This window comes from Ochotona princeps, chromosome 2 (genome assembly GCF_030435755.1).
Source record: "Ochotona princeps isolate mOchPri1 chromosome 2, mOchPri1.hap1, whole genome shotgun sequence".
Taxonomy (NCBI): Eukaryota; Metazoa; Chordata; class Mammalia; order Lagomorpha; family Ochotonidae; genus Ochotona; species Ochotona princeps.
Window position 1 is genome coordinate 65,132,035 of NC_080833.1, and position 26,701 is coordinate 65,158,735.

A 26,701-nucleotide genomic window follows, 5' to 3' on the forward strand; every position below is an offset into this window, starting at 1 on the left:
CCAGGCCATAGGTGCCAGCAACTCCATCTGGGTCTCTCCTTGGGTGGCAGGGGCTAAAGCACTTGGATCATTTTCTGCTTTTCCCAGGTAGCTTTTAGGGAGTTGGGGCAGAAGAGGAACAAGCTACTAGGACATAAACCGGTGCTTTTATGGGATGCAGGCATTGCAGGTAGTGGCTTAATTTACTATGCTACAACACTAGCCCCATGTGTTTGACTTTTAAAGTCTAATTACAAATAGCTTTTTTTTTTTTTTTTTGCAAGGCGTGCTTACTTTTTTTTAGGGAGTAGGTGGCTGCATACTCTTTACCTTCTGTTTAGTTTGAATTCAAAGTTGAACTGTATTTATATCATAGTATAGTACCATGGGTTGGAAAAAGCTCCACAGTCTGAATTCCAGTTCTGGCCCTGTCAATTCATGATCACTTAACTAGTTTGGGCTGGTTTTCTCCTCTGCATTGGCCATGATGAGACTTGTCTGCCTAATTTGACTCATAAAAATTAGTTGAGCTAATACATTAGGATGTGAGTAGTAACTGAAATGTCCTTAGGCAGATTTTAAGTGGTAGAGAGACGCTGTAGAGAAAAAAGCTTGCAGTTGTTAGTCAATCAGATTTGGAATCACATCTGTACCAAATGCTACACAGTCATTTTTTTCCCCTTTGTAAACCTTTATTTTCTCAACTGTGAAAAATGGTTATGGTAATATTGTAAAGATTACACGAGGTGACATCTGAAAATAGCTTATGCCAGTAAGCAATCAGGATTTCTTGGACCTTGATACTGATTTCTTTCTTCCTTTTCTTCTTTCTTTCTTCTTTCTTTCTTTCTTTCTTTCTTTCTTTCTTTCTTTCTTTCTTTCTTTCTTTCTTTCTTTCTTTTTCTTCTTTCTTTCTTTCTTTTTCTTCTTTCTTTCTTTCTCTCTCTTTCTTTTCTTTCTTTCTTTCTTTCTTTCTTTCTTTCTTTCTTTCTTTCTTTCTTTCTTTCTTTCTTTCTTTCTTTCTTTCTCCTGAATTGTCATAAAATAGACTCTTCATTTCCTTTGCTTTCACAGGGCTTTACTGGCTGGAGCACCAGCATTCAAGGTTTGTATAAGTAATTGATGCTCAGTTTATGAATATCAGGGAAGAACAGGTTGAGTTATAAACGTTTCTTGATGTAATAGCTGTTATTAAACAGTTGGGGGGGTGGAATCACATAGCATAAGAGCTCAGAACTTTAGGAGGAGTTCTGAGTGGTATACTTCTGTCCCTGTGGCAAGCTGATCCTCTTTGTTTGATAGTTATTTTGCTCCAATTTCAGGTTGTTTTTAATCCTTGCTATTTTAAGGGAAATTAGCTTAGTGGAAAGTGTTATTATTATTTTTCCTTTTTGAGAAAAAGTTTTTGAGACTTGGATAATAGAGCAGCCCGGATAAAGCTTTAGTCATTAACAAAAGAAACATAAGCCAAGTTGTTTTCCTGTTTGTAAAGATGTGATAATGGGCCTGGCACGGTGGCCTGGAAACTAAAGTCCTCGCCTTGAACATGCCGGGATCCCATATGGGCACTGGTTTTAATCCTGGCAGCCCTGCTTCCCATCCAGCTCCCTGCTTGTGGCCTGAGAAAACAGTTGAGGACAGCCCAAAGCCTTGGGACCCTGCACCCTTGTGGGAAACCCAGAAGAGGCTCTCTGCTCTTGGCTTTAGATTGGTTCAGCTCTGGCTGTTTTGGTCACTTGGGGAGTGAATCATCAGAAGGCAGATCTTTCTCTTTGTCTCTACTCCTCTCTATATATCTGACTTCTCAATAAAAATAAATAAATCTTTAAAAAAGATGTGATATTAACACCTAATGAAAGTACCATTGCTTTCATTACTAATCTTATGATTATTAGTGCCATTGACTGATATTTCAATAATGCTTTTTTGAAGCAAAGTATAAAAAGTGAGTTAGGTTTGTGGAGACAAGCAAGTTGTCATATAAAAATATTTAACTAGGCTTTAGAAAATCACAAGAGGTAATGGTTCCAGTTGTTTACATTTAAAACCACATCCTGAAATACTGTAGATCCAGTTACACAAGCTTGTAATTTCTTCCAGAGATCTTTGGAAGACAGAGAATCTCTGGCCAACTCAGTTCCTGTTTAAGAAGACATTAAACAAAAGAAAGCAGGAAATGGAACTTCCTGGAGTTTTAAAAAATTAATTTGATGTGTTTTTGGAGAGAACTGTTAACTTCTTTGTGGTCTGGAATATCTTCTGTAGCAGTAAGGACAAGTAATATATTTAATACTATTATAGCACATTGATGGAATATGCTTTTTTTTTTTAAAGATTTATTCATTTTATTACAGCCAGATATACAGAGAGGAGGAGAGACAGAGAGGAAGATCTTCCATCTGATGATTCAATCCCCAAATGAGCCGCAACGGGCCGGTGTGCGCCGATCCGAAGCCGGGAACCTGGAACCTCTTCCAGGTCTCCCACGCGGGTGCAGTGTCCCAATGTATTGGGCCGTCCTCAACTGCTTTCCCAGGCCACAAGCAGGGAGCTGGATGGGAAGTGGAGCTGCCGGGATTAGAACCGGCGCCCATATGGGATCCCGGTGCGTTCAAGGCGAAGACTTTAGCCGCTAGGCCACGCCGCTGGGCCCTGATGGAATATACTTGTATGATGGTGCCCTAAGAGCCAAGGTAGGATTAATTTGTATTAATAGCTGTATGCAATGGTTCAGACTTATCTTAGCAATATCAACTTTCAATGATGAATAATAACCATGTGATAAGAATTCAAAAGTGCCCATTGAAATACAAATACATAGCAATACTGCTCATAAGTTATCTTGCAACAAAAATGTTGAAAGATAATGTAGTTTATAAGGGAAATTAAATCTACCTCTTATATAAAATAACAAATTATCTCATTTCAGACAAGTGGAAAAGGCTGTTTTCTGCCAATTTCAGCTGAAAACATTCTATCTCATGTAATCCTATCCCATAACACTTAATTCAAGGAGCTGATAATTTTACTAAGCCAGCCATTCTGGGTTGGATTTTCTCATTGCTTTCAAAGGGAAGATTCCCAATGATGAAACGAATGATTACAGTTATCTTTAAAATTCTCCAGTTTTAAAAACTATACCTTGGGACCGGCATGATGATTTACTGGCTAATCTGCCTGCAAGCACTGGCATCTCAGATGGCCACAAGTCCATGTCCCGGCAGCTCCACTGCCCATCCAGTTTTCTGCTAATACCTCACAGGGAAAGCAGTGGATGATGGCCCAAAGCCTTGGAACCCTGCACTTGTACAGGAGACCCAGAAGAAGCTCTGGGTCCTGGGTTCAGATGAGCACAGCTCCAGCAGTTGCAGTTATTTGGGTAATGAGCCAGCAGATGTAAGATGTTTCTCTCTCTACTTCTCTCTGTAAATCTGTCTTTCTAACAAACATCTTTACTTTAAAAACCTTTTTCACTACTCTTTCGTTTTATCCTTTAACAAAATTGAAGTGCAAGGAAAATTGTGATTCTTTCAGTTAAATGAAGTATTATGGCATCCTAATGCTAATCTCATTCTTTGTACCATTAGAAAATGTCCAGAAAGGGTTTCCATCTTGCTTCCAGTATTAACAAGAAGCATGATTTTATGGAGAGGAGTTAGGTCATCCTGTAAGGATTGTTAAACAGCAGGGGGATAAAAATGAAAGGTAAGAGAAAACTGTGGACTAGGAGGAAAGAGACTGTGGTCTGGCCCTAATTCTGTACTCTTCAGGCTCAGGGAATTTAACCTTTTCAACTTGTCTGGAATGAGATAATTTGTTATGTTATATAAGAATATAAGAAGTAGATTGCTCTGAGTTGGCTACAATAGCAAAAATATTATCAATGATTTGGGAACTCTCTACCTCATTGGTTTGACATCGTTGGTATTGGTGATTCCCTCAGCTGTTGGTGGGATGGTGATGGGCATTCCTAGACCACCTGTAGGAAAGACAGCATCCAGGAGCAAGAAAGGGATTGTCTTTTCTCATGTGTCTTCAATTCCCAGAAGCTTCCTAGACATCATCTCTCATGTCTTCCTGGCCGGCATTGAACCCCATGCCTGTCCCCTCATTTATTTCTTGGACTAGATTATGCTTGCAGAAAGGAATATGAATGTTGCCTGCTAAGTGCCTGGTGGGTATAGCTCTTGAGGGCTGTGATAGCAGGATAAAAGAGCCAGGAGACTTAGTCAAATGAGAGTGGGTTTGTGCTGTATGAGCAAAGTGGATGGAGAGATTTTACCTGAGTAGTCATAGTTGAGCAGGGTCTCAGTGGACAAGAACAGAAGGCTTGCATTTTAGATTTTGGATTGAAGAAACAGTAGAAGTCACTGTAGGGTTAAGTCATGGTGTGTATTGGCGATTCCTTTTGATTTAGATAGTCAAGGCTTATTCTATATTACAGTTTGCTTTGTATTACCTTTTTTAGGGGTGGGTAGGTCTTTTTCATCTTTCCTACTATGCTATTACTACGTTTATGTTTCATTTTCTATCTAACTGGTGAAGTGCTTTAATGTGACTGCTACTTGTGATACTCTGGAAATGAGTATGACTGACAAACTCACCTAAATAAAGGAGAAATCTATATTTATTTCTTCTTTCGATTATTTTGAGAAAGGAAGTCACAAAAGTTATTTTCTGGACATACTCCTTTTTCCCTGTACCCATTGATGATGGCTTTTGTTAGTGGACTGACTATGCCATTGATTTTACAATTAGAATCACAAATAGGATCTGTTATTACTGTAATTATTTTCTTCTGTGAATAACAGTCTTTGCACTAAAAAAAATTTTCAAAAGTTTACTATAGTATCAACAAAATTGGATTATATTTTTGTATCATGGGGAACCAGAGGGTTGAATTAAAGGTCTGAATGGAAAAAGGAAAGGGTGGGGACAGTAATTTTTTTGCCCTGTGAACATTTGTCATTTTGTGCTCAATGGCCTTTTCCTTGTCCTTATCACTAGCTCCTTTCACACCCCTCTGGGATTTGCTCTGTGCTTTGCTGACCACTCTGAACCTTTCATTGTGTGGCAAGGAGGGCTTTATTTTATGTAACTTAATTCAAGCCTATTTCTGACATAGCCTAAAGAGCCATTCTGTGAGTGGCAGTTGTGCCCAGTTTTTGAGCTTCTTGAGGATTATGGATGTTAAGGCTCAGGGTCCTTGTGGGAATTAGGATGATGTCAAATTTAGGGATGCTGGTGGGCCCTGAGGGCTGCAGTGAGGCTCGGTGATTAAGGCTAACAAATTGATGACAGGCATTACTTGACAAAAAGGTTTTAAAAATTCTAGTTAGTTATGTCTACAAAGAGTAGCCACATTAAAATGCTTTCTTGGGACTTGAGCTGTAAGGTAGCAAGTTAAGCTACTGTCTGCAATGGATACCAGGATCCCACCTGGGCACCGGCTTGGATGCCAGCTATTTCACTTCAGATCCAGCTTCCTACTAATGCGCCTTGGAGAGCAGCAAAAGTTGACTCCAAGTACATTGACTGCCATCACCCATGTGAGAAGCCAAGATGGACTTCCAGACTTTTGGTCTTAGCCTGGTCCACCCGTGACCAATGCAGCTGTTTGGGGGGTCAACTACCAGTTGGAATATTTCTCTCTGTGTCTCTCCCTCTCTCTCTGTAACTCTGTCTTTCAAATAAGCAAATAAATTTCAAAGAAAACAAACAAAAATCTACACAGCTTTGCACTATTGTTTCTTTTTTGCTCTTTTTTCTATAATCACATGAATTTAGGCAAGTTGCTTTAATTTCTCTTTCTCTCTATATATGTGTGTGTGTATATCTACATATATATATGTATAAAAGGTTTATTTATTTAAAAAGCAGAGTCGGAGAGAGGGAGATACAGAGACTTTGTCCATTCACTTGTTCACTTCTCAGATGACTTTAATAACTTGGGCTGCTCCAGGCTGAAGCCAAGAGTTTGGTTTATTTGGCTCTCTCATGTGGATGGCAGCACTTTGCCATCTTTTGTTGCTTTTCCATGAACAAGCAGGAGTTTGATCAGAAGTGAAGCAGCTGGAACTTGGACTGCTGCCCAATGTGAAATGCCTGTGTTGCAGGTGGTAGCTTAACCTACCACAATGCCTGCTTTGCCCCTGACCATTCCCCTTAGTAGCTGTAACTCTTTCTAAACCACAGTCTTTCCCTTTTAAAAAAGTATTGAGTACAACAGTACATTAGGCAGATCATTCACCCAGACCAAATAGGATTCATCCTTGGCATGCAGGGATTGTTCAGCATTTGCAAATCAATAAATGTGATATACCACATCAATAAATTGAAAATAAAAACCATATGATCATCTCAATTGATGCAGGGAAGGCATTTGATACAATCTAATACCACTTCGTGCTGCAAACCTTAAGCAAGATATACATAGGAAAAAAATTCTACAACACAATCAAAGCAATCTATGAAAAACCCATTGCCAGCATCATACTAAATGAGGAAAGGTTGGAAGCTTTTCTACTAAGATCTGGAACTAGATAAGGATGTCCACTCTCACCATTACTCCTCACTATAGTTTTGGAAGTCTTTGCCAGAGCTATTAGTCAAGAAAAACAGATTAAAGGAATTCAAATTGGAATCAAGGAATTAAAATTATCCTTATTTTCAGGTGACATGATTTTCTACTTAGGAGAACCAAAAGATTCAGTTAAGAGACTATTTGAACTCACAAGAGACTTTGGCAGGGTAGCAGGATAAAAAATTAACAATCACAACTCTATGGTGTTAGTGTAAACAAATAATTCTATGACTGAGAAAGAAATTATAAGTACAGTCCCCTTTAAAATAGTGAGAGGAATCTTAAATCCCTAACAATTAAGCTAAATTTATGGAAGACCTCCATGAAGAAAATTATAAACATTAAAAAAAGAGATAGGAGAAAACATTGAAAATGGAGAAACCTACCATGTTCCTGGATCGGCAGGATCAACATAATCAAAATGTCCAATTATACCAAAAGTAATATACAGATTCAACACAATCCAAATCAAAATCCCAACAACATTCTTCTCAGAAATAGGAAAGAAGATACAGAAGTTCATCTGGAAACCTAAGTGACCACAAATAGCCAAAGCTATCCTGAATAATAAAAATCAAACTGGAGGAATCACAGTTCCAGACCTCAAGAGATGCTATAGCGCAGTGATCATTAAAACAGCCTATTACTTGTTCAGAAATAGAGAAGATCAGTGGAACAGAATAGAAACCCCAGAAGGGATCCCACACATATGTAGCCAATTAATCCTTGACAAAAGGAAAAAAAACCCTGAAAACAATCCAGGGAAAAAGTCTGTTCTCTTCAACAAGTGTTGTTGGGACAACTGAATATCAGCCTGCAGAGGTAAGAAGACCTGCACCTGTCACATTATAAGTGGATTAGGACCTAAGTCTACACTAGAAACCGTCAAACTATTAAAGGAAAAGATAGGATGCATTCTGCAAGATATAGGAATAGGGACGACTTCTTAGAAAAGACTCTGAAAGCACAGGCAGTCAAAGACAAAATAAACAAATGGGACTACATCAAACTAAAAAAGCTTCTGTATAGCAAAGGAAACAGTTAATAAAGTGAAGAAGCAACCAGTGGAATGGGAAAAAATCTTTGCACACTGCACAACTGATAGGGGACTAATATCCAGTCTTTACAAAAGCTTCAGAAATCCAGACACAGTAAACAAACAAACAAACAAACAAAAAGCCTGTAAAGAAATGGGTGAAGATGGGCCCAGTACGGTGGCCTAGTGGCTAAAATCCTAGCCTTGAACTCACTGGGATCCCATATGGGTGCCAGTTCTAATCCCTGCAGCTCCACTTCCCGTCCAGCTCCCTGCTTGTGGCTTGGGAAAGCAGTCGAGGATGGCCCAAAGCTTTGGGATCCTGTAACCTTGTGGAATACCTGGAAGAGATTCCTGGCTTCTGGCTTTGGATCGGCGTAGCACCAGCTGTTGTGGTCACTTGGGGAGTGAATCACTGGATAGAAGGTCTTCCTCTCTGTCTCTCTGCCTCTCTGTATATCTGACTTTGTAATAAAAATAAATAAATCTTTAAAAAAATGGGCGAAGGAAATGATCAGACATTTTTCAAAAGAACAAATGTAAATCACTAACAGACATATGGAAAGATGCTCAGGCTCCCTAGCTATCAGGGAGATACAAATGAAAACCACATCGAGGTTCCATCTAACTCCAGTGTGGTTGTCCTACATTCACAACTCTACTAACAACACCTGCTGGCATGGATGTGGGGAGAAAGGTACCCTCCTTCACTGCTGGTGGGAGTGTAGGCTAGTACAACCTCTATGAAAATCAGTATGGAGAGTGCTTAGAGAACTCCAAATAAACCTGCCACATGACCCAGCTATCCTGCTCCTAGGAATATATCCAAAAGGAAATGAAAATTGCATGTGAGAAGGTGATCTGTAATTCTATATTTACAGTAGCACAATCTACAATAGCAAAGACATGGAAACAACCCAGATGCCCATCTGAAAAGGAATGATCAAAGAAACTGTGCTGCATCTACTCCATGCAATATTACTCAGCCATTAAAGAATGAAATTATACCACTGGCAGCTAGATGCTCAGTGAAATAAATCAATCCCCAAAGGACAAATACCATCTTTTCTTTCTGATATAAGGCAGCCTCCACCTATATTATAAGACAATAACCCTTTCCATACTGTTTTTTCCTGCAACTCAAGTGTTCTGATATTTTTTTATTTTTATTTCTGCCAAATAGTTTCTTTTCTCTTATCAAATTCTTCACTGACTCGTAGATCACAGAGTAGCATCATTTTACTCAAGAAGCTTTTGTGTGTTCTTTGTCATTTCTTCATCGATATGTTGGTTATTGAGTAGCATGCTGTTTAACTCCATGGTGCTGTAAATTTTTTCTTTTACTTTCATACTTGTTGTTGAATTTGTTTCATAGCTTTTCATTTGAGGGAAAGTATAGTGAGGGTGTAATTGAGACTATCATATCCAGATGTGGAGATACGATGCAGTATGCATCTCTACTTCCAAATGAACGATGGATTCCAAATGAAATCATGGACTATCTGGCATGGTCTGTACCAGCAATGTCTGGACACACTTAAATAACAGACTGATGGATATATGACTGCTTATGAAGAACTATACTATTGTAGTAATATAGGGGAAATCAGTTGGGGGTTGGGAATTTGGGGATGGGGTAGGGAAATCCAGATCCTATGCAATTGTACCATGAAATAAAAAATAATAAAATTAAAAATTAAAAAAGTAAAGTATTGAATAAATATTTATTAAAGCATTTTAATACCTTATTCACTAATTGTTCTTTTCAAGAGCATTATAATGTGAGAAAAATAACATTTTTTGCTTACTTAAAAAAACATGCCAGTTTTTAGTTATAGGTTGCTTATATTCTGATTGTGGTAGTACATTATACAAGGCACTTAATATGCAGTGTATGAACCACACAGATCTTGAGTCAGTAATCTTAGAATTCACTATTGTACATGACAGAAGCAACTTAAACATTTCTAAAGTTGATGAGACCTGAGCTCAAATGTTTGGCTGTACTAATGGCCAACTTTATGATCTTAGGCAGTTTGCTTCATTTTGCTGGGCCTCAGTTTCTTCATCCATAATATGGGTTTAGTGATGTACAAAGTTAATATGAAGATTAAATGAGAAAATGGATGTACGTTTCTCAGAGGAGAGCCTATAAAAAGCAGTCAATGCACATTATCTAATAAGACTATGTAAAATATGTGTTAAATTCTGTGCAGGCAACAATATACAAAAACATTCTGTGATTTAATCTTTGACACTATAAATATAGGAGTATTTCACTCAATACTCATTTATTGGGTAAGTTATTAATGACTGTAATTTTTTCCTGGTAGAAACTGACCTGAAATATTTCTGTCTCTTGCAGATTTTATATTGTACTTTAAACACACCTAAAGTTAACATGGAGAAACTCCTAGGAGGACAGTTAGGTCTTGAAGATTTCATATTTGCCCACGTAAAAGGAACAGCAAAAGAAGTGAATGTTTATAAATCTGAGGATTCACTTGGACTCACTATTACCGATAATGGTGCTGGCTATGCTTTTATAAAGGTAAGCTTTATAAAACCACAGGTGTACTGAAGATAATATTTAGAAATGAGTTTCAGAGAAAGCTGGGTCAACAGGGATACATGTTTCACCTTCTTCTAAAAGAAAAGTGTTCAAAGACACCATTTTGTTTACCCTCTGCTTGAATCTTTTGCCTTCAGTTTAAACTTTATATTCTATTTCTATTCCCTTTCCATGTAAGCTTTTCTACATCTGTAGCATCAACATCTATAACATCCTCACTGGTTTCCGAAGATTTAGTGTGACTTTCAACTGTATGTACTTTCGGCTGCATTATGAATGTGTCTTAAAATGTTCTTACAAAAGGCTGATGAAATGGCTCAACTGGCTTATTCCACCTGCACGCACCAGCATCCCATATGGGCACCAGTTCATGCTCCAGCTGCTCACTTCCCACCTAGCTCCCTGCTTGTGGCCTGGGGAAGCAGTCAAGGATGGCCCAGAGCCTTGGGACCCTGCACCCATGTGGAAACCCAGAAGAAGCTCCTGGCTCATGGCTTTGGTTTGGCTCAGCTCTGGCCATTGTAGCCACTTGGGGAGTGAACCAGTGAATGGAAGATCTTTCTCTCTGTCTCTCCTTCTCTAAGGAAATCTACCTTTCCAACAAAAATAGAGATGCCAAGAAAAAAAAACTCTTCCAAATGATTTGAATCAGGTTTGAATCATGTCATTCTTCATTTAAATACAGAGAGTAACAGAGCTGCAGAGACAAGAGAAAGAAGTTTCAATAGTATGAAAATTACAAGATTTAAGGAGTGGTGAAATGGAAGATAGATGGTTCTTACAAATAATTTCATTAGGATAATGTTGTGACATAGTGGATCAAGTTGCTTCTTGTGACTCCAGCATTCTGTGTATGCACCAGGGTGAGTTCCTGCTGCTCACTTTTGATCCAGATACCTGTTAAAATATCTGTGGAAACAGCATAAAATGGCCCGAGTCTTTGGGCCGCTGCATCCGTGTGGGAGACGTGGATGGAGTTCCTGTCTTCTGGTTTCTACTGGATGTAGCCTGGCTGTTGCAGCTATCTGGAAAGTGAACCAGATTTTCAAATAAAAATTTTTAAACAAACAATTCTGTTGTTATAATTACATTCACTTCTCTGTATCTACAGGGAATTGGCTCCAGGATTCCTTGGTTCCAAATGTGTGTGAACAAGTAGGTTCGTCATATAAAATGGCCATGAGTTTGCACGTAACTTTTGGAAGCCTCCTGCAGGCTTTACATAACCTCTATATTACTTATAATATTCAGTGCTATGTAAATGCTTTGTAAATAGTTGTTATAATTGTTTAAGAAATCATAACAAGAAAATCTGCACATATTTAGTAGGGTCAGTTTCTTTCAAATTTTTTTCATCCAAGATGTGTTGAAACCACAAATATGGAATCCACAGGCTTGTAGTTATAATGACAGTTGAAAACACACATTGAATGTTAACTATGTTGTAGTTATTTTGCAGATTTTTATCATATAAGTTACTTATTATGAGAATTTACTCATTGGCATTGTAATAAAGAATATGTTGAGGTTTAAAAAAATTTACTTAGCAAATGGAAAAACCAAACATAAGAAATAATAAATGAAAATAATTAACTTAGTCAAAACTACAATCTTTATTTAGTTCCTGTGTTTCCTAGTGTTTGTTTTCATACTTAATCATTGGTACTAGGCTTATTTTTATTTTAAATATTTATTTTATTTATTTAAAAGGCAGATTATACAGTGAAAATGAGAGATAAAAATAAAGATATAGATACAGAAGTGGAAAGAGAGGGAGAGATCTTCTGTCCACCGGGTCACTTCCCAAAGAGCCACCACTGCTTGGGCTGGTCCAGGCTGAAGCCGTGAGCCTGAACTCCATCTTGGACCCCCACTTGAGTGGCAGGGCCCAAGCACTTTGGCCATCTTCTACTGCTTCCCCAGGTGTTTTAGCTGGGAGCCAGGTTTGAAGTGGAGCCATCAGGATTGGAATCAGTGCTCATCTGGATACTGGTATTGGCCTAAGCTGAATTGGCTCTTTATTTTTTAAATTTTTACTTGCTTTTTTTGAAGTTACAACATTTTCCTTTGATTTTTTTTAAAGATTTATTCATTTTTATTGGAAAGCTGGATATACAGAGAGGAGGAGAGACAGAGAGGAAGATCCAATAATTCACTCCCCAAGTGAGCCGCAGCGGGCCGGTGCACGCTGATCCGAAGCCGGGAACCAGGAACTTCTTCCAGGTCTCCCACACGGGTGCAGGGACCCAAAGCTTTGGGCCATCCTCGACTGCTTTCCCAGGCCACAAGCAGGGAGCTGGATGGGAAGTGGAGCTGCCGGGATTAGAACCGGCGCCCATATGGGGTCCCGGGGCTTTCAAGGCGAGGACTTTAGCCGCTAGGCCACGCTGCTGGGCCCTTTCCTTTGATTTTTAAAATTCATTTTCATTGGAAAGGCAGATGTACAGAGATTAGGAAAGACAGAAAGTTCTTCCAACTATTGGTTCACTCCTTAACTGGCTGAAACAGCTGGAGCTGAGTCAATCTGAAGCCAGGAACCAGGATCCAGGAGCGTCCTTGAAGGTCTTCCTCATGGGCACAGGGTCCCAAGGCCCTGGGCCATCCTCCACTGCTTCCCCAAGTTACAAACAGTGAGCTGGATAGAAGTGCAGGAGCTGGGGCACAAACCGGCACTCAAACGGTATGCCAGGGCTTAGAGGTGGAGAGTTAACCAGTTGAGCCATTGCACCAGCCCCAGAGGTCAAACACTTTAATATATAGATTAATCAGTGTTTCCATATTGATATTTGTGAAACCACCACCCAGATCAAGGTACACTGAAGTGTTGCCATTCTGAAAGCTCTATGTGTCTCTTCTCAGCTAATACTCTTCTACAAGTAGCTACTACTCTGACCTCCATCACTATTTGCTTGTCTTCGAACTTCATATAATCATACATTATGGAATTAACTGTTGCTTTTGCTCAACATGATGTCTCTGAGATTCTTACACAGGTAGGTCCTATTAGAAATTCTTAGTTGACAAATGTAGAAACAGGTTCATTGAGGTTACATAGATTATCTAAAATCATAGAGCTGGACAAATGCATGATTTGAATTTAAGAGGTCTGACTCTAAAGCCAGCATTCTTATTCTTTGGGCTAGGAATTAGGGATGGGATTCACACAGCACAGCAAGTTGGGTTTTTATTTTGTCCAAATCCTGGCTTGTGATGCACTGTCATTGCTAAAAAAGGTGGGAAAACCCTACACCTACAGAACTGTAAAATGGAAGTAAGAATTAAAAAAAAATAGCAAAAAGTAAACACAGTAAAGCTCTCTTCTTAGTGTAAATGGTACTTTAACTTCCAACTTGATAGAATGGCTAGTTTTAGCTCTGCAGAAGATATGACTCTGCTGAAGATTGAGTGGGTGACCAAATGGAAAATCCTTGAGTTGGGAAAGTCATGTGGGATTATCCAAGGGAAGTTCAGGACATGAGGCACATGCAGCAGTGCCTCTGTAATGCCAGCAGAGGACTTGGAAGCTTTGCAAACATGTGTGGATGTTTTAGATGTGAGTCTGTGACATTCAGAGCTTGTGTTTCTATTTTTTTTAAATGTCGTGTCAAACATGTGCCTGCCTCAGAGTACTAGTCAGTAGCCCTGTGGAAACAGACGATGTGATTGCAAAGGAGAAAGTGGCACAAAATCCAAACTGCCAATATGAAATTTGATGCTGGTGAGAGCTGCATGCCATGTTGTGCACATGGCTGATACAAGTTTTTATTTTATTTATTTAGCTAAAATATTCATTTATGTGAAAGGTAGAGTTAGAGATAGGGAGAGACGGAGAGAAGGAGAGAGAGAGAGAAAGAGAGAGAGAGAAAGAGAGAGAAATCAGTCTGCTGGTTCATTCCCCACATAGCTGCACCAGCCAGGGCTGTTCCCGGTGAAGTCAGCAGCCTGGAACTCCACACGGATCTCCTTTGTGTGTAGAAGTGTCCTAGCTACTTGGGTCTTCTTCCATTGCTTTCCCAGACACGTTAATCAGGAGTTGGGTTGGAAGTGGAGCACTTGGTGCTTGAATCAGCTGGTATTACAAGTGACGGCTTCATTTTGTAATGAAGAAGTACTGGGGTGAGATACTTTGAATCATGAAAACACTCTCTTACTTGTTCCCCGAAGGGGTAGCATTTGTTGGTGAGTTTCGCCTGAGTTAATTTTTCCAATAATGGTTGCAAAATGATGAATTTTTCTCATATTATTCCTTAAATGTTTCTTAAAAAATATTCCATTGCAACCCACCCCCATTGTGCTTTATTTATTATCAGCATGAGCATCTGATGTCTTGTTTTACCTTGGTGGCTATACCTTGTAATTGTCATTCATCTTGATGCTTTGATTTGTGAGATTTGGCTGTGAGCTGTCTCGTGTCCTTTGGACATGCAGGGCTCCCATCATTTTATTGGGCAGCTGCTTGCTTCTGAGGCCTGAAAGCAGTCATTTCTTGAAACAGCCATGCTTTTTTTTTTTTTTTTTTTTTTTTTAAAGCGAGGACTTATATTTTAGGACCAGGTTGTGGTGCTAGTTTGCTCATTTATCACCCCTGCAGTGTCCTGGTTTCCAGGTCCTTTCAGTGGTAGGGATTAACAACACGTTTATTATGAATTATGAATTAATATCTGTGCCTCTAATTTACATTCTTCCTGGCAAAGTTCTCCCTTGACTTCCCCATCAAAATATTTACTTTCAAAGTCATCCAAATATTTACTCATTTGTTTAAGTATATGGTAAATACAAGCTGGTTTTAGAGTTTCTCTATACACAGTACTATGAAAAATAAACTTATCAAGAAGAGTTTAAGATTTGTATGCACTTTAGTTTGTCTTTAGACTGAATAGATGAACAGTCTTTAAAAAGCATGGTATTCAGAGGACTGTCTCCGGAGTATTGGATGTGGCTTGGAGTAGTTCTCTGGCCTCCAAGCCCCCATGTCAGATGACTCTTACTCTTGGGTCCATCTGCTTGTGCTGGTCTTGTTTGTTCACCACATTCATTCAGTTTTACTTCCTAAATCTGCAAAACATTAACATGATTTAAAAAGTTAGAACTAAGCTAAAACATGTATTCAGGGATGTGTCACTCTTCTTTCCCTCTTCCCTAGATATTTGTTAATTTCTGACATATGCTTTCCATTTCTTTTTGCCAAGATAAACAGGAAAAAAATGAAAGGTTTCCTAAGCTTGCATGTCATGCTCTAGAAGGGGCCATGCTACTCTCCACATGGTTGTAGGTTTATGTCTGCTGCTAAAGGGAGTGATTGGCATGCTTTGAAGTAGTGGCTAGAAATGAGAAGGACCATGTTGAGGATTAAGTCAGTGGCAGGGGCAGGGGTCTGTATTTAGGAGGCCGTGTGATGTGATGAGCAGGAGCGTGGGTTTCAGGATCATGTCTGCTCTCCCTCAGTCAGCCAAATCATGATACACAAATGCTTCAACCTCTCTGACTCTGCTCTCCCGTGGGAATATTAGCACCTCCTGTAGAGGGTTATTCAGGGTGTAAAAAAGACGGCACAAATAAAACATTACTAAGAGTACTCATAATTGATAAGCAATACTGTAATAATAATCATAATAAATCATTAAAATTTAGGAGAGGTCAATAGAAGAGAAATATGTTTTACAGATGTAACTTTTCAGGTAAAAACGTGACAGATCTTTTTAAAAATTTATTTGTTTATTTGAAAGCTGAGTTACAGAGAGAAAGAGGCAGAAAAAAAAGAGAGAAAGAATTTTCCATTTGCTGATTCACAATGGACATGGCCACGTGGGCCGGGGCTGGACCATATTGAAGCCAGGAGTCTGGAACTCCACCTGAGTCTCCCATGTTGGGTAGCAGGGGCATCTTTTACTGCTTTCTCTCTTTTTTTCCCTACTGCTTTCTAAGGTGTGTAAGCAGCAAGTTGGATCAGAAGTGGAGCAAAGGAGACTTGAACCACTTTTTCTATAGGATGCCAGTATTGCAGGTGGCAGTTTCATTCACTGAGCCTCAGTGCTAGCCTTGACAAACCTTTGAAATGTATGGTTTTAGTATGCAAACCTCAGCATTTCTCAGGATAGCAAAAAGTAAATAAATTAAAAGCATACATATTATAAAACCTATGATTTCTAACAGATGAGAGAAAGTTTGTAAGTGGTAGAGACCAAAGTAAATAGTTGGTAAATTTAAGTGTAGCATTAATGCCTCTCCTTTTCCCTGCTTAGGTTTTTTTTTTTTTTTTTTTGCACAAGCAGAAATTCTAGCACAAGCCTCTATCAAGTTGTGTAATTATCAAAACTTATTTGATTTCAGAAAGTTTCCTCCATTGCAATGTATTTTCTATTCTAACTATGTAGGAGTTTAACACTCAAGTAGTTCCTAAGCCCCTCAACCAGTGTCTCCAGCTTTGCTTTAATGTCTGGTTCATCTTAATGGTGTTCTTCTTCAAGTTTCTTACATTGGTTTTCTGTTCTGTCCCAGCAAAGCCAAGATCCCCTGTGCATTGGCTTTTCCCTGGGTTCTCACCCTGCTGCTTGCTCTGCCTGCTGGTGATGGCCTTTCTTCTGCCTTTGTGTCTGAGCTTTCTTCTGGTGACCTTGTAGCTTCTCACAGACCTGAGTAACACCAGGTGTCTCTTACTAGGACGTGTAGTTCACTGGTAAGATTCACACATATCTTTGAAGTCTTTCACTTACTTAATGTTGTGTAGTGCTTATTATGAATGCATTTATAACGATGCTTTAAACTGAAAGTTATATGGCAAGATGCTGAAATTTGTAGGATGTAGTTGATCAAAGAAAAAATATGTTCAAGATATATCAAAGGATGGATTAGAATAAAAATTAGAGAGGAGTCAAGGTTAAATGTAGATCTTCAAATTCTTTAATAGCTTAAGAATGGCTGTATAATAGATTGTTCAATGGAGTGTTTTCTTCCTTAGACTGTAATCTTTAATTTTAACTATTTTTCTGTGATAGTGTAGAAATTCTAGTTGTACTGGGTATGGTTGTATGCTGTGGTCATCATTGCTTCTTTAGCTATATAAGGCTAATGTGAATTTCTAATAAAATGATATGAAATTATGAAATTCTTGGTGTCCTGGATTCATAATTACTTATAATGATGAATAATGAGCTTTGTCTAAAGTGGTATTATTACATTATTTTCATACAGCATTTTAATAGTTACTGTTGTAGTGAACAGTATTCTTAAAATTTGGTAAAAAGATAAAAATATTATGAGTTTTGGCATCAAATACAATTTAAAGATAAAAGATATTCAGCATTTCTAGGTTAGTCTTTTATTGCTGTATTTTTCTGATGATAATAGTTTTTTTTTAATATTTTTTTTTTAAAAAAGATTTATTCATTTTATTACAGCCAGATATACACAGAGGAGGAGAGACAGAGAGGAAGATCTTCTGTCCGATGATTCACTCCCTAAGTGAGCCGCAACGGGCCGGTGCGCGCCAATCTGATGCCGGGAACCTGGAACCTCTTCCGGGTCTCCCATGCGGGTGCAGTGTCCCAATGCATTGGGCCGTCCTCAACTGCTTTCCCAGGCCACAAGCAGGGAGCTGGATGGGAAGTGGAGCTGCCGGGATTAGGACCGGCGCCCATATGGGATCCTGGTGCGTTCAAAGCGAGGACTTTAGCTGCTAGACCATGCCGGCGGGCCCGATGATAATAGTTTTAAGAATTTCTTGAAGATTGCTGGGCTTAGATGTCACAACTTAGGCGATTTAGCTTGGAGCTCACAATATTTACAATAAAATGGTTAATAAAATACCAGAGTGGTGTACCACCCAGTTAAAGGGAGAAGGGGCTGAGGGCTGTCAGGAAAAGCTCCCCAGAGGAGATAGTGAGTGAGTTGAATGATAACGACAGGAAAGATGAGGACTGGTTGGGCGTGAGATGCTTTCCCTTTGTTGCTTAGACTTTCATCTTCAACTGAACTCAAAGTTATGTTGTTAAAACCTTGATACACAGTATGCTGTAGCTCAAGAGCATGAGAAGACATGTGATGTAATCCTATTTTAGACTATGTTATCACTGTTTTTTTTTTCTTTCAGAGGATTAGAGATGGTAGCATTATTGACTCAATTAAAACGATTTGTGTGGGGGATCATATTGAATCCATAAACGGAGAAAATATGGTTGGGTGTCGTCACGTTGAAGTTGCTAAGAAGTTGAGGGAATTAAAGAAAGGAGAACTTTTTACCATGAAGTTGATAGAACCTAAGAAGGCTTTTGGTAAGTTGCTGTTGTGTGTGTTTGTGTGAAATGAATGTTCCTCTCCACTGGTTGGTCTTTGAAAGGAAATGAAGACTGTGATACAGTGGAAAGGGCTTTGAGTATATCTTATCAAATATATTCATTAAGAATATTCAAAAATGATAGCACTATTTTTTAAGAAAAATGATTATTGAAGGAGGAAACTAGAGGGAAAGCTGTCTTACAGGAGGACATTTTCTAAATTGTCTGGAATTACCAAGCGTAATGTCTCACAGCTGAATCTATTGTGGCTGTCCCTGTTTCTGAAAACAGCAAGCTATGTTGTTTTCATTCTGCGGATTTTGATTGAGTGAAACCATAATAGTTGTTGCTCATGGACTTGAGCAGAAAGCATCTTCATTGCACGTGGAATTGATGTTTAAAAAAGTCTACTGGTCTGTTTTAGAGACCTTCTTCACCAGTGCTTTTTCTCCATTGACATTTTACAGTTGGGAGCAGGGGATAGGATAACATTACTTCCACTTGGTTGTGGCATCTGTACTTGCCTGGTGTTAACCAAGGCAGCTGTATTCCAACTGTTGTTCAAACCTCAGGGCCGCCTCATCTTCAGGGGCTGTACCAGTTTCTCCTTCACCACCCAAACTATTTCATAAGGCAGATGAAGCCCCAGTGTTCATCAGTGTTAAAATATCCTCAGCAGAATCATTCCTGGCTTGTCCTAACTCATTCATGACCCCACCCACCCCATATTTTCTCTTTTGCTCACAGACCGTAAATACTTCTTCTATTTTGTTGCAACTGATTTTTTTCCTTCCAGTGCAGTTAATGAAAATAGTGAGAGAATGCAATGATCTGAGGAGCTATATTTTTCTCTTTCTTAGCAAGTTAAGACATGGAACTCAGCTACATTAATGGAATTAGAATTTTTTTCCAGCTTTTATCTGATTGTGTGCCACTCAGTAGACAGAGTGCAGGATGCAGGACTCTCTGAAGGGGAGGTTATGTCTGTGATCTGCAAGTCTATTGTAGGAGCCACTGCTGCAGGTGCCATGGCTCTGGGTGCTACAGCTTCTCTGCCTGAGGCTCGCAGAAGGCGCAGGCACCATTCAGATGTCCCTGCAGCAGCTCCTTTTGAAATCTCTTCCTTTGGCTCTTCAGGGAGTGTGGCACATAAACTGATAGTGTGGGGGTGTTTTGGCACAAACATTCTCATTTGATTTAGACTGATTCTAAACCAAAGCTATTCTCAATACAGCTCCATAAAGTATAATTTCTTCCAATATTTATCTGTGTCATGTAATTTGTTTTCCAGAGTTAATCTTTTCCTGTCAACAGCATCTAAACCTTTTGATGTTTTAGAAGCTGAAACTTGATAATATACTTTTTTTTTAAAGGTTTTTATTTTTTTGTAAGGCATAGTGAGAGAACTTCCATCTGCTCCTTAACTCCCCAGATGACCATGACAGCCAGGGCTCAGCTAGCCTGAACACAGAAACCTGTAATTACATTTGTGTCCTCATATGGGTCATAAGGCCCTAATGCTTGAGCCATTAGCTGTATCTTCCTATGGAATGCAGTAACAGGAGCTGATTAGGAACTCAAACTGTGACTCAAACCTGGACATATTGATATGGGATGTGAGCATTGTAAGTAGTAGATTTTTTAATGCCTGCTCATGACACACTTTAACTTGGATGTTAGATTGGTAATAGGCCTGAAAGTTACAGAAATTATTGTATTTAGCTATAAATGTATCAATCTCAGACATGTTCATTATTTTATTTACTTACCTACTATTGAACGTATTCTCTATTGCTTTATGAAATTTACAAGCATATTTGAGAAGCATCCTATGTAGGAATTTCTCAATGGATGTGTATCATCTATATTCCAAGTTCTAGTTGTGCTGTAGATTGGAATATCTGGAGGTTGATTTTGGAACAAAAATATTTTCTTAAGGTTTTTGTAGAATTTAACACAAACTGTCTGTATGCATTTTCCATCCTGTGGGTTGATCTTCCATACTGGACCCTACCCTCAAGATCTCACTTAGAAACAATCTGTCCTTCTTCCAGCCCTTGGCTTTGCTACTTACTTTTTTTGGCCTCTGGGATAAAGGCAAAGCCACTTGCTCCTCATTCTCTGGCTTCATTCCAGTGCACAGCTCTTTGCCAGGCCCAGAAGTACTGAGGGCTATGGCTTCCCCCAATTGTCTTAGTCCAAGTCTTATCTTTTGCTGTTTCCTTCCTTTCTTCCTATGTTTTCTAGATTATCATTGACCCAGGACCAAAAATTAAAGCTTCCTAGTCCTTCATGATTATGTGCCTTGCTGTCATCTTGGATTCCTGTTAGGAGAAAAGGCTAGTTTGGATGAGGTGGAATTTTCTTTGTAGGTCATTCTGGCTGAAAATATGTCTAGGGTCCTAGCAACATTTGTCAGAAATGTCCTTGCTCTCAAGTGTTTTGATGGGTGCAGGGACCCAAAGCTTTGGGCTGTCCTCGACTGCTTTCCCAGGCCACAAGCAGGGAGCTGGATGGGAAGTGGAGCTGCCGGGATTAGAACCGGTGCCCATATGGGTTCCCAGGGCGTTCAAGGCAAGGACTTTAGCCGCTAAGCCATGCTGCTGGGCCCCCAATAAAAATAAATCTTTAAAAAGTGATTTGTGCTGAATCTGAAAAGATTAGTAGGTCCTTGCTCAGTGGACAAATTGGGAAAAGTTGTTTGGAGAGTATGAACAGAGTGAGAGCTGGTATAGAGCTGCATAGTAAATCTGGAAAACTTTGGTTGCCAGTGTTATTGTAGTAAGGGTTATGGGTGGTGCTGTAAGAGATGAAGCTCAAGAATCAGTAGGGATCAGAATATTGAGAACCTCATGTGTGAAAACAGAGTATATGCGGTAGCATGATGAGTTCTGGATGTTAGAGACATACTTTGGAGACCATGTCAGATGAAGAAATGGATGTGAGACAAAGGTTAGGAGATCAGAAAGATTCTGATCTTTCAGAATCTTTACAGGTGAGAAGATAAACTCCTGCATCAAGCCAGTACCAGTAGGCATGGAGAGAAGGAGCGGTACCGGGGAATGGACAGAGCTGTGGAGTAGCTGTTTGCGCTCTCTCAGCCTTACCCCCATTGACAATAGGTTGGCTGTGTGAAGTTGTAGGGTGCTAACACCACAGAAATAAGTGAGTGCTACAGGTCAGGGCTATTGTATTTGTGTGTGTTTGTATGCATGTTTGTATGTGTAGAGCTGATTGGTTTACATTTACCTGCATATTAATAAAAAGGTTGCATTGGTAGTTGTTGTATGTAGAGGAAAGGAAAGAGAGATGGCAAATGATGCCCCACAAACTGTGGCTTAGCTTCTTGAGATGAGGAAAGCCAGAAAAGATTTAGGTGAGGAGAATTAGCCTATCAAAGAGACGCCTGCATTCTCATGTTCATTGTAGTACTACTATTCACAATAATCAAGATTTGGAGCTCAGGTATCCATTGGTGGATAAAGCAAACACAGTACATACACAGCATAGAATGTTTCTCAGCCATAAGAAAGAGAATTCCACAAATGTGCAGCAAGATGATTGGAAGTAGAGATCATTACGTTAAAAGAAATAAACCAAGGGCATGGTGGGTTAGCCTAGTGGCTAAATCCTCGCCTTGCATGTGCTGAGGTGCCATATGGCGCTGGTTCGTGTCCTGGCTGCTCCACTTCCAATCTAGCTCCTTGCTTGTGGCCTGGGAAAGCAGTTGAGGACGGTCCAAAGCCTTGGGACCCTGCATTCACGTGGGAGACCCAGAAGAAGCTCCTGGCTCCTGGCTTCAGATCAGCTTAGCTCTGGCTGTTGTGGCTATTTGGGGAGTAAACCAGCAGACAGAAAGATCTTTTTCTCTGTCTCTCTTCTCTGTAAATCTGATCTGCCTTTTCAATAAAAATAAATGTCTTTTTTAAAATTAAAAAAATGAACCAGACACAGAAAGAAAAATACTACATACTCTCCCTCAAATGTGGAAGTTAAAAGCAAGTTGATCTGAACTTAAGGTAGGGCTTACTAGAGGCTGGGAGATGGTGGTGGAGGATGGAGTGATTCAGTGAAGGGCATGAAGACACAGTCAGATGGAAGTAGTAGTTTCCTTTCTTTCGCAGCATGATGCAGTAATGATAGTTCACAGTACCGTGTCATATACTGTACAAAGAACTGGAAGAGTAGAACTAGTAGGCTCCGTTAATAAAAGAAAAAGACATGCTAATGCTAATTGCCCAATTGATCAGGTTGTGTTACATACTTTGGTTGAAATATTGCATATACTTTCTAATAATATGCAAATATTATGTTAATGGAAATTTAAAAAATGACTTGAGGGAAAAGGTTGGGAAGTTAGGTTACCTGTTCAATTCTGAATATAAATGAGTTTGGAATCTGGGGGCAATACAGTTAGAAATGTGTATGAAGTGTAGGTATTAAGAAGTAATGCCTGAAGAACAGGATTTATGTGTGATTGCCTTGTATTGGTAGTATATTTAATTACTGGATGCTCAAAGGACCTAAAACAGAGTGGTGGGGGAATCGCAGCATTTAAGAGGTAGAAAGAAAGAAAGGGGGTAACAGCATAATGAGGAGTGGTCAGACCAGGAGGAGAGAGCTTTCTGAGTGATGTTTATGCAAGCACTAGAACACAAATTACATGCAATGAATGCTGTGGTGCAGCTGCATAAGACAGAGCTTGGGATGCTCACATCCTGAATCAGAATCCCTGGTTCAGTTTCCAGCTACTCATTTTCCCAGCCAGCTTTCTGTTAAATATGTCTGGGTTGTGTGGTGATTGCCCAAGTGCTTGGGCCGATGCCTCTCATATAGGATACTTGACCGTAGTTACTGGCTCCAGGCTTTGGCTTGGTTTAGCCTTGGCTGTGATAGGCAGCTGAGGAGCAAACTAGTGGGGGAAAATATAGAAAATATATCTGTGCTTTCCTCGCTCTTTTTTCACTCTGTCTTTAAAATAAACATAGAAATCTTTAAAAAGGTTTTTATAAAAATCTAGAATGGTCTGTGGTTTGATTCCTGGCTGCTCCATTTCTGATCCAGCTTCTTTACAAATGACCTAGAAAAGTAATGGAAGATGGTGTAAGTGTTTTGGCTCCTGTAACTCATATGACAGAACTGGTTGAAGCTCCTGGATCCTGATGTCAGCCTGGCCCAGCTCTGGCCATCTGTGACCATTGAGCGAGAGTAAACCACTGCATGAACATCTCTGTTTCTGTCTCTCCTCTGTAATTCTAACTTCCAAATAAATAAATCTTTAAAAAAGCAACAATAAAAACAAAAACAAAAACAAATCAAGTCATTTGTCCCAGAAATCTTGCAGCCTTCCCAAAAGACCATTATATGGGCATCATGCCATAGTTTTTAAGGTGTTACCAGGGATCCTTACATCCCATATTGGAGGGCTTGGGTTCAAGTCCTCACCCCACTTTCAGTTCCAGTGTTCCTACTAGTAAGCATTGTTGGAGGGCAGCAGGTAATGACTCACGTCCTTTAGTCCTTGTAACCCATCGGGGAATCCCAGACTGAGTTCCAGACTTGCTTCCTCCGGTCCCCTGATCATTGTGGGCATTTGGGGAGTGAATTAGTGGATGGAAGAGCGTGTGCTCTCTCTCTCTCTCTCTTGCTGCCTTTGAAATAAAAACTTTTAAATGGGGGTATTATAAAATGTACTCTCATAATATCTTGTGCTGGTTAGAGTTTAAGTCATTATTTTCAACCACTGTGCTTGGAATACGAAGATAGAATTGAAAACTATCATAGCACTTTGTTCATGATAGTGGTAAGTATTATTTTTGTTAATGAATATGTGTTTCAGTTTTATAGCTACGTTTGCAAACATTTATGAATCAATAAGTATGTTTAGCATTGTAGATCACAATAACAAAGCCAAACATTCGAAAGCCACTAGTTTAAAAGGCTCTGTGATGAAAATTTGTAGTTTAATGGGAAATTGTTCTCATAGTTAACATGGTTTCTCCTGATCAGTTGCTTTCTGATCCAGATTTTCCTTCTGGTGGCCGTGATTTGTGGCAGCCTTCCCAGTCCTTATCTGGTATCTTCTGGAATGTCTCTTGTGGTATTTTTTAGGGCATGGTTCACTTCCTTTCTCCTTTTGCCAATGAAAAGGAACATGTCTTCACAATGAGCTAACCTTTGCGGAGCTTGCCCTGTAAACCTAGATTTTCCCAAGGCTATGAAAATCCACTCTTCCATATAAGTGACTCTAAGACTGGACAAGTCCAACTGGTTTTGTTTTCCATGAGGCCTTTCGATTATAGAAAACTGCTAAATCTGTGAAGCTTAGATTGTGTGTCAACCTCATTTATCCCGGAGAATTGTTTTAATTTGCAAGTGTTGCCCTTTGTGAAAAGAGGCCTAAAGTATTTCTATGTTTTCAAGATCTGAAAGGGAGTTGAAAGAGAAAGTGTAGAAAAGTCTTTGTTTTGAGGCTGGGTCTTGTGACGGATCTGTTCTATTTTCTTTTTGAGGCTTCATTTCTGTGCTATGTATGCATCAGAATAAGATGTTAAGTATGTGAAGTGCATCTTAGTCCTTTGAGTCACTCACAGCTGGTAAGCTCGGGCCTCTTCTCTGTGATTCAGCTTAATTGCTAAGCCTGTTCAACTTTTAAGTTTCATATGACTTTTTGGATAGATGCTATAAATGCTTTAAAAGTACTTTTAATCTTCATACTATTTCCAGGAAAAATATTTAACCTGAAATATTTGTTTTTGATACTGTCTTATATATATAAATTATACTGGAGATTATGAAACAAGTTACAAAAGGCTAACAATATACAATAACTTAATACATAGGCCCTTCCAGGTATGGATAATTTGATAAATGAGTAAGTTATTTAATCTTTCATTGCTATGCCTTCTTCATACAGAAAGTAAAGATGATAATACTGCTTGCCACACAAGATTTCTGTAAGGATTAGATGATTAAACATATGAAAATACCGCAAAAAATACCTCATGTAGAGTTAATCTACAGCCAAGGTTAGCAGTTATAGAAGTTGAGTATCTCTAATCCAAAAACTGAAATTTCCAAGATATTTATTACGTATAAGCAAATATTCCAAAAATCTCAAGAACACCTAACATACACTTAACCTGTATGTCAGTTAATACCAAGCTGTAGTCTTTTCTTTAAGGAGTAATTATATTTATTTCTTGTGTCTTAAAGATTTGTTTGTTTATTTTAAAAGTCAGAGTTATCTGAATACAGATTTTTCAAACACTAGTTTTCTCACTAGATGGCCACTAAGGCTGGTACTTTGCTTGGTGAAATCCTGGAGCTTCATCCAGGTCTCCTATGTGGATGACAGGGACCCAAGTATTTGGGAGCTATCTTCCACTGCTTTCCCAAGCCATTAGCAAGAAGTCAGTGGACTGGAAGTGGAGCATTTGTGATGCAGACATCAGAGGTTGTGGCTTTCTTGCTGTGCCACTGTGCTGGTCCTAAGGGGTAATCTTAGAAATAAGAGAAAACCACATGAAATAGGACAAACAAGGTGAATGAGCTGGCTATTAGCAAGTATACCAGTATCAATACATTGTAATAGTAGCTGCCATTCACTTTTCTAAGTGCTTTCCAACTAGAAAGCCATTTAATTCTTAAAACCATCCTAAAACTGCAGCAATTGGCCCAAGGTGTTGGGGAGCTCAGAACACACTCAGTCTGGTTTTTGCATGTGGGTGGCAGGGATGGAATTAGTGAGGCCTTACCTTCTGCCTCCCAGGTTGTGCATAGCAGGAAGCTGCAATCAGCAAAAGGATACTAACTCAGGCCTCTGATGTGGGATGCAGGCATCCAAAGTGGTAGTTTAGATACTGTGCTAAACACCCAACACTAGAAAGCTTTCTAATACTATAATGGATGAGTTGGTATGCGTACTGTCCTCCAGTAGCTTACAATTTACATAAATGGGCAGACATATTCACAGTCTAGTAAGTGTTGAGCTTCAGGCTAATGGTTAAGATGCCTGGGTTCAATCTTGGGTTATTTGATTTCAATACCCACTCTGTTCCTGACCTAGGCTTCCTGTCAATCCAGACCCTGGAAGGCAGCAATGATGGCTCTAAATAGTTGGAGAATCAAGATGGTGGAAAAAGGAAGGACAGGTTTAAATGGATGGGGAAACATTAGCCAGTGTAAAGTAGAGAGGGCACATTCTAAGAAACAGGAGAGGACAGAATGACAGCAGAGGAGCACCTGGAGACTGACAG

The 26,701-nt window shown here is 39.3% G+C and overlaps 1 protein-coding gene across 1 annotated transcript in view; it reads left to right on the forward strand.

Annotated features, from left to right (window-relative positions):
* The window catches only part of GIPC2 (GIPC PDZ domain containing family member 2), a 102,668-nt gene that overhangs the window by 26,338 nt on the left and 49,629 nt on the right, over positions 1-26,701 (forward strand). The window contains exons 2-3 of the mRNA XM_004582206.3: positions 9,964-10,149; positions 18,260-18,440. Of these exons, the coding sequence (XP_004582263.1) occupies positions 9,964-10,149; positions 18,260-18,440 (367 nt within the window). The remainder of the gene's footprint in view (positions 1-9,963; positions 10,150-18,259; positions 18,441-26,701) is intronic.